At 38.6% G+C, this 13,371-nt stretch overlaps 1 protein-coding gene across 1 annotated transcript; it reads right to left on the minus strand.

Annotated features, from left to right (window-relative positions):
* Positions 1 to 868: 868 nt before the first annotated feature.
* Positions 869 to 6,492, minus strand: arpc5b (actin related protein 2/3 complex, subunit 5B). The gene is made up of 4 exons (XM_073476813.1): positions 6,235 to 6,492; positions 4,099 to 4,170; positions 3,598 to 3,774; positions 869 to 2,992 (listed from the first exon to the last, which is right to left on the minus strand). The coding sequence occupies exons 1-4, from the start codon at positions 6,373 to 6,375 to the stop codon at positions 2,930 to 2,932; spliced, it is 453 nt and encodes a 150-aa protein (XP_073332914.1). The 5' UTR covers positions 6,376 to 6,492; the 3' UTR covers positions 869 to 2,929.
* Positions 6,493 to 13,371: the final 6,879 nt, after the last annotated feature.

The following is a 13,371-nucleotide window of genomic DNA, read 5'->3' on the forward strand; positions in this document are numbered from 1 at the left end:
TGTTTGTTCAATCTTTACATTTTATTCAGTAATATGTGTAATTCTTAATATCTCCAGTACCAAAAGGTCCGTATCTGAGGTTTGTCCTATTTACTGGAGTAGTGAACCAAGTTTCCATTACATAAGAGCCTTATGGGATTGTAATGACTGTTTCAGCTATTAGTCAAACGCTCAGGTGTTGATGGGAAAATGGAGTTACTGCTTCTGAAAAACTTTATATTTTGATCGCAAAGCATACGTTATAAAGTTTTTTTCTTGGAAAAAGCCAATGCCCTTTGGGGTGTCCAAAATCAGGAATGAATGGACTTCACAGAACCAGCTGTCTGCACTACATCGTCCATTAATTCCTGATAACGGACACCTCATCATGTATTATCCCTTACATAGTCACTCCAAAACATGTCTCAGAAGGTGTTTCAATCTACCTATTCTTAAGGTTTTTAGGGATTGATACTCAAAATTTTCCCTGAAAAGGTCTGCTGTGTAGGAGTAAGTGGCATCTAGTGGCGACGTTGGAGATTGCAACCAACTGGACACCCCTCATCTCACCCTCCCCTTTCCAGGAGTGTTGGAGAACCTATGATGGCCATCTCAGGAGTCAGTGTTTAGTTTGTCTGCGCTGGTCTACTGTAGATACAAAAGGCTCTTCTGAGGTAATGAAGACACCATTCTTAGTTTTAAGGGATCATACACCAAAGAAAACATACTTATGAATATTATATTTCATGTCTGCCAATAAAATCCAAAATCTCACTTTTAGCTATTTGAACATCGATACATAAAGGATAGAAGATCAAAACTTGTATTCGCCATACTGTGTGTGTGTGTGTGTGTGTGTGTGTGCGAAAAACATAGAGTCACAACAAAGTTATGATCAGCATTCACACCTTTTATTTTTTTCAAAAAAGCACAAACATAAAAAAGGAATATTGAGTAAGGCAGTTTGTACATCAGTTTGGTATGCTCCCTCGTCTTCTCGCCCTCGCCGAGAAGAGCGTCTCTGACCAGAAATACATGAAGCAGAAGAAGAAACCAGACTGTTCTTCTTTGTGTTTTCATGTAAAACTAGACGTTACTGCATTAGAAAAAGGAATCTAATGTCCGGATGCATCATCACTGATGACAGTATTCAAACATGAAAAAGCCATGTCTAAATATCAACTGGTGAGTAAAACACAACTGTGGTGACACTTGTGTTTTAGAAAAAAAGCAACATCCATTAAGAAATTCCACTCAAGTGTTTGATCGGAGATGAGGAACAAAACATGAAGCTGGAACTGAATTCCTCTTTATCACTACGTCTACATGAGGAGAAAGGTTGCTCGATTTTTAAAACAGCAACGTTTTGAACCGTAACACTTTGCTTTTTATTTCATTTACACTGTTTAAAGTTAGAACTCCACCACTTTGTCGTTAGAACACACAATGGCAACTAAATCATCAACGTAAGCTACATAATTTCCATTAAAAGAAAGATAAATCATTTGGCAACAGATGTAATCTACCTGATAAGGCAGATAAAACTTGACCCTTCCAGTTTTCCTTCTCGATCTATAACAGACAATATCAGGATGTGTGGAGATTTGTTTGAATGATCAAGCATCAATTTAAACTTGGATTCAATACAAAAGCCAAAAAAAGAATGTGATTTTTCCAGAGGAGACACATTAACATTTACAAAAGACTGGTATGAAATGCTTGAGAAAAAAACTCTCAAAAGTGGGATCATGCAAACAATATCTTTTTTTTTTTGTTAAATCACACAAAATATTCATCATTTTATCTTAGTCTCAATCTTAGTCTCGTATTGTCAAACCTAGTAAGCAGTGTTTTTAATTTTGATTAAGTAGGGATTTGAGGCAAAAATCATTACTGTAAAACAACAACAAAAAACCAAGAGGAGGATGTTTAATCCGAGATTATTTTTCTGTTAAATACCAAAATAAAAAAAGCAATCTGAGAAAAGGATCCTCATTTTCCTGAAAGTGCAGCTCCTATTAACAGTACCAGTACATAAGCAGACAGAGACGATATGAGGAACAGTAAAATGGGATTAATAGAGCGGTGGTGGAGATGCATCGTGGGTAATAATCCTTAACTGGGGCAGCAGGCAGCGCTGAGAGGATGGATGGATGACACCAACCCCCACCCCCACTCCTCATGAAGCGTGGCGACCCCCGTGAGCAAATCCACCACCCTCCATCTGTGACTGTGCTTTTCAAGGGCCTCCCGCTGCTAAAGTGTAATATCGAGAGGCAATGAGAGGATTTACTGACAGAGAGTCAGGCTTTTATTCCACCAGGAAGTCTCTGCTGCTGAGAGAACACGAGAGAACGACGGATAAAACAAACACAGAGAGTTTTCCTGAGAGAAGCAAAGCTGAAACAGTCTGTGTGGAAGTCAGTGGAGGATACGCAGCGAGGAGTCGTGCCTGTTGTGTTTGTTTATACGAGTGTGTAGGTACTGTGTATAGCAGTGATTCCCAACCTTTTTGGACTTCTCATCACATGTCCAATGATTTTTTGAGGCATGGAGAGGTCCACTGGGAACCACTGGTGTACAGAGTGAGTGCAGACTGTACAGGACTGACATGAAGAGATGTGGGGCGTTCTGTTAATAGATCAGGGACGCAGCACGGACATGTGGGGTGTGAAGTTATCTGTAGCACCCTGTGAGGAATACAATTGAGTAGGCTGTGATTGTGCATAGAGAGAAAGAAGAAAACCCTTATTTAACCTGGTGTGACCCAGATTTGATTTGATTTTTTCAGTCTAGCCTTGAACACAGCAGGATTCAACACCAGGTTAAAAAATAAGTTGTTCCTTTTAGTCACTATGCTATCTGTTAGATTACATGAACAGTACAGTACTGAGGCAGTCCTCCTGTATCTGTTGGTGATGTGGAGTGGACTGATCCTCTGCTTCCTCTTTTAGACTGTCTTCCTTGCTGTTAGTACCCTGACGATGCTGCCCACTCCTCCAGCTGCCAGAGCCTGCAGACACAGGAGGAGAAATACAGTCAGTACTGAAACAGATTCTTTACAGTCCCACCAGGGCCCCAAACTTTAGACCATCCAAACATGTGTTTGAATTATTTCTAAAGCTACAGAGGAAACTACAGAGACTTTTATATTTCAAACACATCCTCAATTATCCAAATGTACAAAAAAGGCTGTATGTCTTTAGACATTAGACCTACAGCTAAATCTTACTCATCACTATCATCTCAAATGTCAGCTTCTCTCTCATGTCAAGCCACTTTTATCGGTCTATTCTAAAATCATTGAGGGATGCACTGATGTGACTCACATCAGAGCCAAGACTGACCATATTAACCAGATCAGGCACCAATCCTTGTGAAGTACTTCTGTTTAGAACAATATCATTAAGGTTTTCACAGGAGTAAAAATAAACATGATGCACAAACAGCCCCATTTATAATTTATACAGTAACACAAGTGATGTAAAGTCACATGTAATGCGTAATGTTACCATGCACGCGTGCAGAGGTTGGATTGGTGCATTCATAAAATAAAAAGTTTGACTGTCACCCCTGTCACTTTAATTTTATGTCAGACGGTGAGGTGTAAATATTTACCTTTTCATGCCACTGCAGTAGGACTGCGCTGCTGTTTTCTGACGGCCTCTCGAAGCCTTTGTAGATATATTTCATCAGCAGGTCCACGCCGTTCTTGTCGAGGGACTGAACACCTTTCTCAATGTCGCTGCTCTTAAAGGCGCTGAGCACCTTCAGCACCAAACCCTCTGCACGATCCTGAAAGAAAAGAAATGGAAAGAGAAGCGCTGTTACAGAGTTCAGGTAATTAGAAGCTTGTTCCAGACCTCTATAGCACTGCCTATTTGTAAGATAGATATGAGTAATAACGTCAAACAAACTTCACTTCATAAAAGTTAAAGCAAAACTTGTTCCTGACCTAAACTGGCACAAGGTTTTAGCTGCTTTCTCCTCTGAAAATACACAAGCTCTGCTACAATATGTGCATCAGACGGACAATATCTCTTCTGTACTGTACGTGTCCACGGAACCTCTTCTCACAAATGTCTTTAAATAAGTAAGTGAGTTAGAAACCAAATCCACCTTGACGTTCTGGTTCTTTGTGTTGATTGGTGGGTTCTTCAGAACTGCTTGCAGAGCCTCCATCAGATTTCCTGTGCAGGGAGGGTTAAGGATGCAACGCAGCACAGCAGGGGACAAATGTGACCAAACATTAAACATAAGAACAGTGTCAAGGCATCGCAATTGTCTGTGTTAATGTATTAGCTTCTGACTACGATCCGGGTCTTATCTCAGGTTATCAGTTGGTGGATTTGTAATTGTACTTAGAATAAGATCAAGATCTGGTGAACGAGCTTTTTGCTATTTCTCTACAAAAAACAAACTGCCTGATGACCTGAGATCTGTCACAACTGTCTCCACTTTCAAAACTGAAAACATTTCAGTTTCCTCACAGTTATGATCAGTTCCTGTCTGTGTGGTTTATGTCTGCAGGGGGGCTCTGGGTTCCTCACTGTCTTTGTGTGGGTGTTTGCACATTTTAATGTAAAGCACATTGATTACTGATGCCAATATGGGCACATATTTTTTCATAATATAGGAGAGAAAGTTCAGTTTCTCCCATATTGGATTTACATATTATTATCAAGATGGAACATTGGAAGATGCAGACATAATGTTTTGTTGTTTTTCCAAGCACACATTCACTGAAAGAAAAGAAAACTACTAAGTCGTCTTATCGGCAGAAATATTTATTTTGGGCCGATGCTGAAAGCCTGTATCAACCGATACCAATGACATTTGATATTATAGCGCATCCTCACTCATGTCTATACAGGCTGTGAAGAGAGCACTTTGTAGTAGGGGTAGACCGATAATCAGGCCAATATTCAGCATTTTTCCAATTATCGGTATCTTTTTCTGTCTGATTGCTGATAAAATGATTCTGAATCTGCAAAGTTAGTAGTAACTAAATATGTCAAATAAATGTGTTGGAGAGGAACTATTTAGTAGCATGTTGATGAAGGTTCTCAGTATATAAAGACGCAGAAAAAGGAAATACTCAAGTAAAGTCCCTCAAACAAACAGAACTTAAGTACTGTAGAACTGAAGAACTGTACGTAGATTTATTCAATCACTGGTTGTTCAAAATTTTGATACGAATAGTTTCATTTTTACTGTAAATAAATATCGGCCCCAAAATTGTTTTTCAGTCTCCTTGATTTCTAATAATCACTATTGGCCCTGAAAAGGGTGCATCGGTCGACCCCTACATCTTGGTGCAACTTGACAAAACCCAGAGTCCACTCACTCGCACAGGGCAGCATTAAGAGGGGCCCTTGGGCCAAAATTGTCCACTCAAAGGTTCAATTTGGCTCTCAAGAGGTTTGTAGTGAAAAAAAAAAAATGAATTACAATAATGTTTTTGCTGGGATTTTGTTGTTGTTGTTGTTGTTGTTGTATAACAATTTATAGAGTAGGTATTAGCTGCTGGTGCTTTTGGCCCCTGGCCCCCCAGTCTGTTTAAGGTTCTGCACCTCTGCTCAAGCAAAAACATCTGCTAGAAGTTCAGCAGAGGCTATTACATTCACGCAAGTACCTTCCATAGTTACAGTACTGTTTTCATGCTCATATACTGAGCATTGTACTGGAAGAGACTGGAAAAAATGTGAACCTATCCTTTAACTCTCCTCCACTGCAACACAAGGTGGGAGGTGGCTGTCTTATTCAATGAGGAAGTGGAGCACTTTCATGCCTTATAAGGCATATGAGACTGCAGACTGCCTCCAGCACAGCAAAAGCCTCTTTACATACCAAAATGTGAGTGTCGGAATAATGAGAAAGCAGGTTTCCTGCTCCTGAGACAAACCTCAGCTTCTGCAACACGCATCTTACTGAGCTCAGTTGCAAAAAAAACATGATAAAGTGAGAGTACTTGGAGTCACTGCGGTTAATAACATGTTTAAATGCTGAGCTTGTATTATACAAATGTAAACTAGCTTGCAGACGCCTCTGTCTTGGCGCTGTCATCCCTGGAATGTGACTGTCAGGCAAGTCTGGACAGTAACCGGCCTACCTGCTAAACGCCCATTGAAACAGGCAGCAACAGCAAACAGTCAGCAAGCGGATAAATCATCGGCCTGGATAAACACAGACTGTTTGTTTTCCTCAGCAGGTCGTGCATGCTAACACGCAGGCTAGCTAATCATGTAAAGGATATTGCCTGATGAGGGAGTCCACCTCTGCCTCGTCAGGACCCAGCTGGTTTTCTCCTCCGTCCTCCTCGTCCACGAATTTGTTCTCGTCGTACTCGTCCACATCCACTCGCCTGAAGCGGGCGGACATGGTGCTCTTCGACATGTCGGCGGCGGTTTGGGCGTTTTATTCTTAACCGAAAAGGACCAGAGTTGAAGCTCAAGTCCGGCCTTTTTTCTGCTCTTTACAGCGCTTTTCTTCGACACGGCTGTCACCACAGGCAGGCTGCTTCCTGACTTCCTCGCCCTTTTCTCTGTGCGGTTTTTGCTTCCGTTTTACCCGACACCGCCTCCTAGTGGACGAAATGTGATACTGCAGCCCGCTGTCTGTACTTCCTGTTTTTGGCCGCTAGAGGGCGATCGAACACAAGACATGAAATCAGTGTCCGAGAAAGCAGCATACAGACAAAACTAACCATTTTACTCTGTCATCATTAGTCAACACATTTTATGACAACGAACCAAAAAGAAATACAACATGAAATGACATAAAATAAATAAGAATATAAGAAATAAAATAATAATAAAAGAAATTAAAAAAATAAAAATGTCTATGCATAAGAATTAATCCTGGAATTTAATTTTAAAAAGTTTCTAAAGAATGATGATAGCAAAAAAAAAAAAAGGCAAGAACATATATTTGTATATAAACACACACATCTGATGAATATTTATGTCACATACTGAAATGATTTTTTGAAAAGGGCATGCATAAAAAACTTTTTTATTTTTTTATTTTCTGTAAATTGTATCTCTTAAATTGTTATCTAAATGTTGTTTTAGAGTCTACGACACTCATCCAGACATATAAAACTACAACAGCATTTTCAATGTATCTAATTTTTGAATATATTTTTGCAACAGTTTGATTTTAATATGGTGTATTTGAAATAAATCTTGGAAATATTACCACGGATATAACCTTGGTTTATCACCTTGCATTCATGTATTTATTTATTTATTTATTGACTTTTAATGAACTGTATTATCAATAATACATGCTTAATTACTTTCCAAAACACACATTTCGTCGTCTTTGAAAAGTCTTCCAAGGACAAGATTTTGTAGCTTACTGTAAGATCAACAAATGCTAACAAATCACAAATGTTATTTATCTAAGAATTTATTTGTTATTCTGGTCCTTCGCAATCCATATTTCTTCTGTCTATTGTATCTTTTTATAAACACACACACAAAAAAAGAAAACATAGCCTTAAAATTAGGCAACCGTCTTCACAAAATTTTTTAGTCCAACTCAAAATCTTAAGCTTTGAAACAAATTTCTTTTTTTGATAAGACATTTCACTTTTTTAAATTGAATCTTCTGTATTCTGTATTTCACAGCTCACTGTGAACAATTTTTGAAAAACAGAATTTTTTGTTCCTAGAACGTTAGGATTCAAGTTTCTCAAAAACAAATACATCATCTCAACAACAGATTATAGGTTGGCAAAACTTTCATTTATTTCAAAACTTGAGTTTGAGTTTTACTTCAAATTGAAAAAGAGATGTTGCCTTGATGATGATGGGTCATTAGCAATGTTTACCGTTTGTGTTAAAAAAAAAAAGCTGACATAGACAAAAAAAATACAACAAAAACTTAAATATTACTAAATAAATGAATTTTAAATAAATTAAAAATGCAGTCATAAAACACACAACAGTGAGTCAGAAAAATTAATTTCCAATTCAACTTTATTGTCAGATTACTTACATTCAATAAAATATTGTCTAATCATTCCAAGACAATACAGCATGCTAAAAAATAATTTTAAAAAGCACACAATCAGTTTCTGTAAAAGTTTTAAAATAAATTATTTTAAGAGGATCATTAGGAATTGTATATAAAAAAAACAATGGAAAACTTTCTGCACTGAGACAAATGAAGACAAATGAAGACCTTCAGCAAAATGATGCTAATATGTACGACTGTTTGAACAGTCTTGTATCAGTGGGAATAGATTTTCATTCCATTTAAAGAATATCCATGTTTCCACTAATCTTTAATCAAAACAGGCAGCCTGAGATCAACAGCAACAGTATAACGCAATTCACACATGCGATTTCCACATGAAGATTTCCACAGGGTGGCATTCAGCTTGACTATTGTATGGACGAAGGTTTCAGGAATGAAGCAGGAATTGGAGACTGTGGGCCTCCCCTCAGACAAAGCTTTAAAAAAAATGACCCTCACCCCTCCCTCTTAGTGAACTTTGCTTAGTTTCGCTCGATTCCTGGAAACCTATGGGATCATGATTATGTTCTTTGATCACATACACATTCAACAGTTGAGCCAAGATAGCCTAAATTACTGTTTGGCATAACTTCAGACTTACAACAAATACATAGAAATGGTCCGTCCTAAGGCCATTTAGGACGTTTAACAGTAGAAATGACCCAAAACTACAATATCTTTAAGTAAATCACATATTTTGGATATTCTGTGCGATCTCTTCTGGTAACTAATGTAAAATTTTTCACTCTCATTCACAGAGCCTCTCCCGAAACCTCTCACTTCAAAAACCTCTGGAAGAAGTTTTGTTTGGCACAAACTAAACAATGCACACACACACACACACACACACACACACACACACACACACACACACACACACACACACACACACACACATAGGGGTATTGTAAGAGTGTGATAACCCTGCACAGCACACAAATCATTTACCTCTAAAACTGCATGGGCTTTGACTCTGATATGACCCAGATGCAACTGCTCCACTGATTAAATCTGGGTTTTATTGGCTAGAATCCAAACTGTGTATGTGTGTGTGTGTATGTGTGTGTGTGTGTGTGTTTGTGCTACTGTGTGTGTGTGTGTCGAGTCACTTTGTCTACTGACCACTTCACAGCAGTGTAAGTATTCACTTAACCTGCAAGTCATCCCGCAGACCACCGCAGCTCAGCTCCGTGACGTCAGCATTTTCCTGCGTCACATGAAAAGTGCATTTTTTCTCTCTTCAGGAAGTCAGACACTCTTTCCATGTCGCCAATTCACACACTCCTCTTTATTTGAATCATAGTTTGGAATAAACACAAACGGACATATCCGCTTGTCGAGCTGCAAGAAGACAAATGGGTGAACGTTTTCGGCGCCTTACAATCTTCTCCTCCTCAAACTCATGAGCTCATGTGAAACTCTGGCTGGGAGTCCTGTGATGTTGCCAAGGGTAACAGGGACACAATTCACTGGTATGGATCCTGAGCAATAGAAACTAGCTCATAACACACAGGCCTTTTCTGGGAAGTGAAGCAAGTGGGACACACCTCTGCTTCACTTATGCCTCTTTTTTAGCTGGAAGTGGAATTTTTAATTTCCTTATCTGTGCTGTCTAGACTGCTGGCCCTCTGCCTCAGGAGGAGAAAGGATAACACCAGATAATGTATTTCCCATTGAGGGCCTCACATTCCTTTCAACATACACACATCTGACATGACTGACCGGGGACTGGTCTGTTTCAGAAAGAGTGAGAAAATGCTGCTCACTGCACTGAACCTTTCCTATGGAAGTGTAAAGTTAAATAACGTAACCATAATGGCAGGAGTGGATGACTGTGACACGGAGAAGTCTTATTCAAACCCCTGTACACACACTCACAAACACACACACACATACTCAAAAAGCCTTGCGTGCGTTGGTCATGAGTGTCCTCATTGCGAGCTTTGTGGAGTGCCCCAACCCGTCTGTGCTATGTGAATGACTCAGCACATCAAAAGGCGAGGATGCAGGCACATACATGACCCTCACGTGAATGTGCAAATTAGCAAGCCCTGGAAAATTTCAATATTTCACTTTCCCCTCCTTCTGTACGCTGCACACTAAGACAGACAGGCACATGGAGCCTCTCAGAAGCTGTCTGTGGACTCAGATGTGCGGGGCGCTGGGCCAGGTGCTTCCGTGCCAGAGGAAAAAGGCCTAACTCCATAGCAAAGTATCCTAAGCACATAATTAGTACTTTCACATGAGAGGAATATTGCTCTTGGATGATGACTTAATTGGGGAATGTAATGAATTAGCGGGTGCTGCGTTGGAGCAGGTCTGCAGGCTGGGAGAGACTGTGTGTGGCTTCCTCCTCTCTGGAGGTGAAAGTGCTTTGGGTTTGTTGTTCTGTATCGTCACAGCAGCGTGTTGAGATTAAAATAACGTGATGTTTTTGGCTTTTATTTTATGAAATAACACATCAGTCATCATAAGAGTCCTGTCTGGAACAGTGTTGTTTCATCTGCGTTTGAAGGACTAGTACAACCAAATCACATTAGTTGTATCTGTCCATGCAGCTGGTTTTGGTTACTGTTTAAAACAGGATGAGAAAATGTGTTTCAGTTGGACTTTAGTTGGGTTTTATTGAGTTGTAAGTCCAAATCAAACTCTTAAGCTTTGAAATAAAAAGTTTTGTTGGTATGATTTTTTTAAATGAATCTTACAGTTTTAGAAATAAAAACAAATCTGTATTTCACAACAAACAGAATCTTTTGTTTCCAAAACACAACGATTCAAGCGTTTCTAAAGAAGACAAGAAGACAATTACCTCAACAAATTTTAGGTTGGCAAAACTTTGCCAAACCTCTCTCGGACATGTTTGCTTCCATCCAGAAGTTTTTTGTTTTAAAGATTTATTGGATGAATTATGATCAGTCATAACAACATTAAGACCAAATATGGCCAAAGCTGATTTATCTATCAACAATAAGATATAATAAAATTAAGTCTATAAATTGCAGATGAAAGGATGAAAAGTTTTGTTTTTTGTCATTTTTGTGAACCAACCATGTAAAATTACACATTTAGACAATGTAGTGATTATTGTGAGTCATTTACATGCAAAAAGTTTGAAATCAACAGTTTTTAACTTCTAACTGAGATCTATTGACAAACTGTTTTTTTATTAATTATATCAGTGAATGAGGCAATGTGATTGTGAACACTGAAAATAAAATATCTGGGGGAAAAAAGGTTTTGTTGTGGATTAAATGCACCATGTTAGAGGGTCGGTGCACCAACCGTATTTTCTCATTTAACCTCTGTGGTATGTAACTTTTTAACTTGTTTTGGTTTCATTTGTTGAGATCAGTCTGTGAGATTTCTGCTTCCACTCCACCTGAGAAAGTCAAAACTCAAACTCAAAAGCCCCCAAAAATCTACCCAATAAACTAAACAATAATAACATTTAAATGAAAATGTTCCATGTGCTTTTAAAATTAATCAGAAGACTCCTGACTGAAGGACATGATGCAAGATTACACCAATTACTAATTAAATAAAGAAAAACTGAGATTTTTTTTTTTGCCTCTACTGGTATCTAGTTTTGGTTTAATTCATTCAGATCTGTCTCAGTCACAATACAATGGAGGGAAATGTCACCCCCAGGTTTGAAAAACAAGATTAAGAAATTCAACAGTAACAACCTGTCATTGACACAGTTTCTTCACAAGAAAAAAAGGAAGCTGGAAATACACAAAGGAAACCTTCGACCGCAACCAGAAACTAAATCCCTCTCGCCACAATTGTTTTGTGGAGGCAGCAGAAATCTCAGATACTGATATAAAACCGAAATTTTAGCAGGATACCCCTGTCTGTTATTTATCATTTTGTTTAATTAACCCTTAGAAAGCACACTGAACTGTGATGTTGTATTTACTTTAGAACAGACATATTTATTTCTTACTCTTAATGGAGACATATTGTAAAAAGAATGACAAAAACTGGAGGAAACCTGAAGACTTTTTGACACCAGTATGAGTCAAGCTCAAAATATCCTTCATTCTTAGCCTTATAACCGCCCTCATCTTTCAAACAGGTTGGGTTTACAACTTTGTAACCTCCCAACCAAAACCAAGATAACCTTTACAACATTATCAGCGTTATTCTCTCCCCTCCAGAGACATTAAGCAACTACCTTCAAAGGCTGAGTACGCTTCCTCAGTGCTAGTAAAACTGACCTTTCAGTTTGTTTAGTCTCTTTCTCTCTGGATTTCTCTCGCTTCATGGAATTTACAGTAATCATGTGATTGCGACATGCTGTGATGTAATGCATACTTGGGACATTAAATGCAAAATCGTAAACATAATCATTGAAGATTTATGATTATGTGTAATTGATCTGAGGTGCAGGAGGTACTCAGATCTTGTACTTAAGTAAAAGTATAAACACCACAGTCTACAAGTAAAAGTTTTGAATTCAAAGTTTCACTTAAAGCAACATTGTGCAACCTTTTCACCTTAAAATAACAGCTTCAAAATCAGTTTGATGATGCAGTGTCTTGTAATAGGGTGAATGGTGTCTCTGTCTCAGCCACTCTGCCCCCCATCACTTGTTTCTGCACTGTGTGACTTCAGTGAGAGGGTAGGATCACAGCGTTACATATATGGTTACTTCAACAAGTTTCCAACACGTAACATTGTTATGATGTAATGAGTTTTGTTTGTAGTTAGCACCTATATTACATCTGACAAGTTGTGACAGACCTGCGATTTGTATTTACGACAGTGGCGTTGCACTCTGTCGTCTGTGGGGGACGCCAAATCGCATAAAATGCCAGTTTCTACATGAAGTTGCTTTAAGCAATAGAGAGCCGAAGTCACGCCCCTTCCATAGGACCCTATTTCGGAAAAACTTTGTATGGTGGTGAATGGAGAGAGACAAATCATTTTTTGACCCATTTGAACTGTGTCATGAACTACACATGTGATGTCTGTCAGTTTAAAAGATCCATTTTTCAAGTCGATAAAGTCACATTTTGTTGTAAATAAAGTAAAATATCATCTGGTTTTGTGGTAAACCGCTCAGTGAACTACATCGTCTTGCACAACACACGTCACCAACACCAACATGGCCGCCAACTCGGCACAGAAAAAGTACAAACAAAGATGAAACTCACCATAAACCTGGTCATACTGACAACTGCAGTTATGTAAAAGGGTAGTTCATCAGTTTATATACAGGACCAGCTCTACATGGTTTAAGTTACGGTGACCTTTTAACAGGACGACGTCACTAACGCGACTGTTGGCTGTGTAGTCTTTATAATTCAAACTTTTTTTACAGTCTTATATTTCATTAGTTTTATGACAAACTGAGACTTTATT

Source organism: Pagrus major, chromosome 11, assembly GCF_040436345.1.
Source record: "Pagrus major chromosome 11, Pma_NU_1.0".
NCBI classification, from domain to species: Eukaryota; Metazoa; Chordata; class Actinopteri; order Spariformes; family Sparidae; genus Pagrus; species Pagrus major.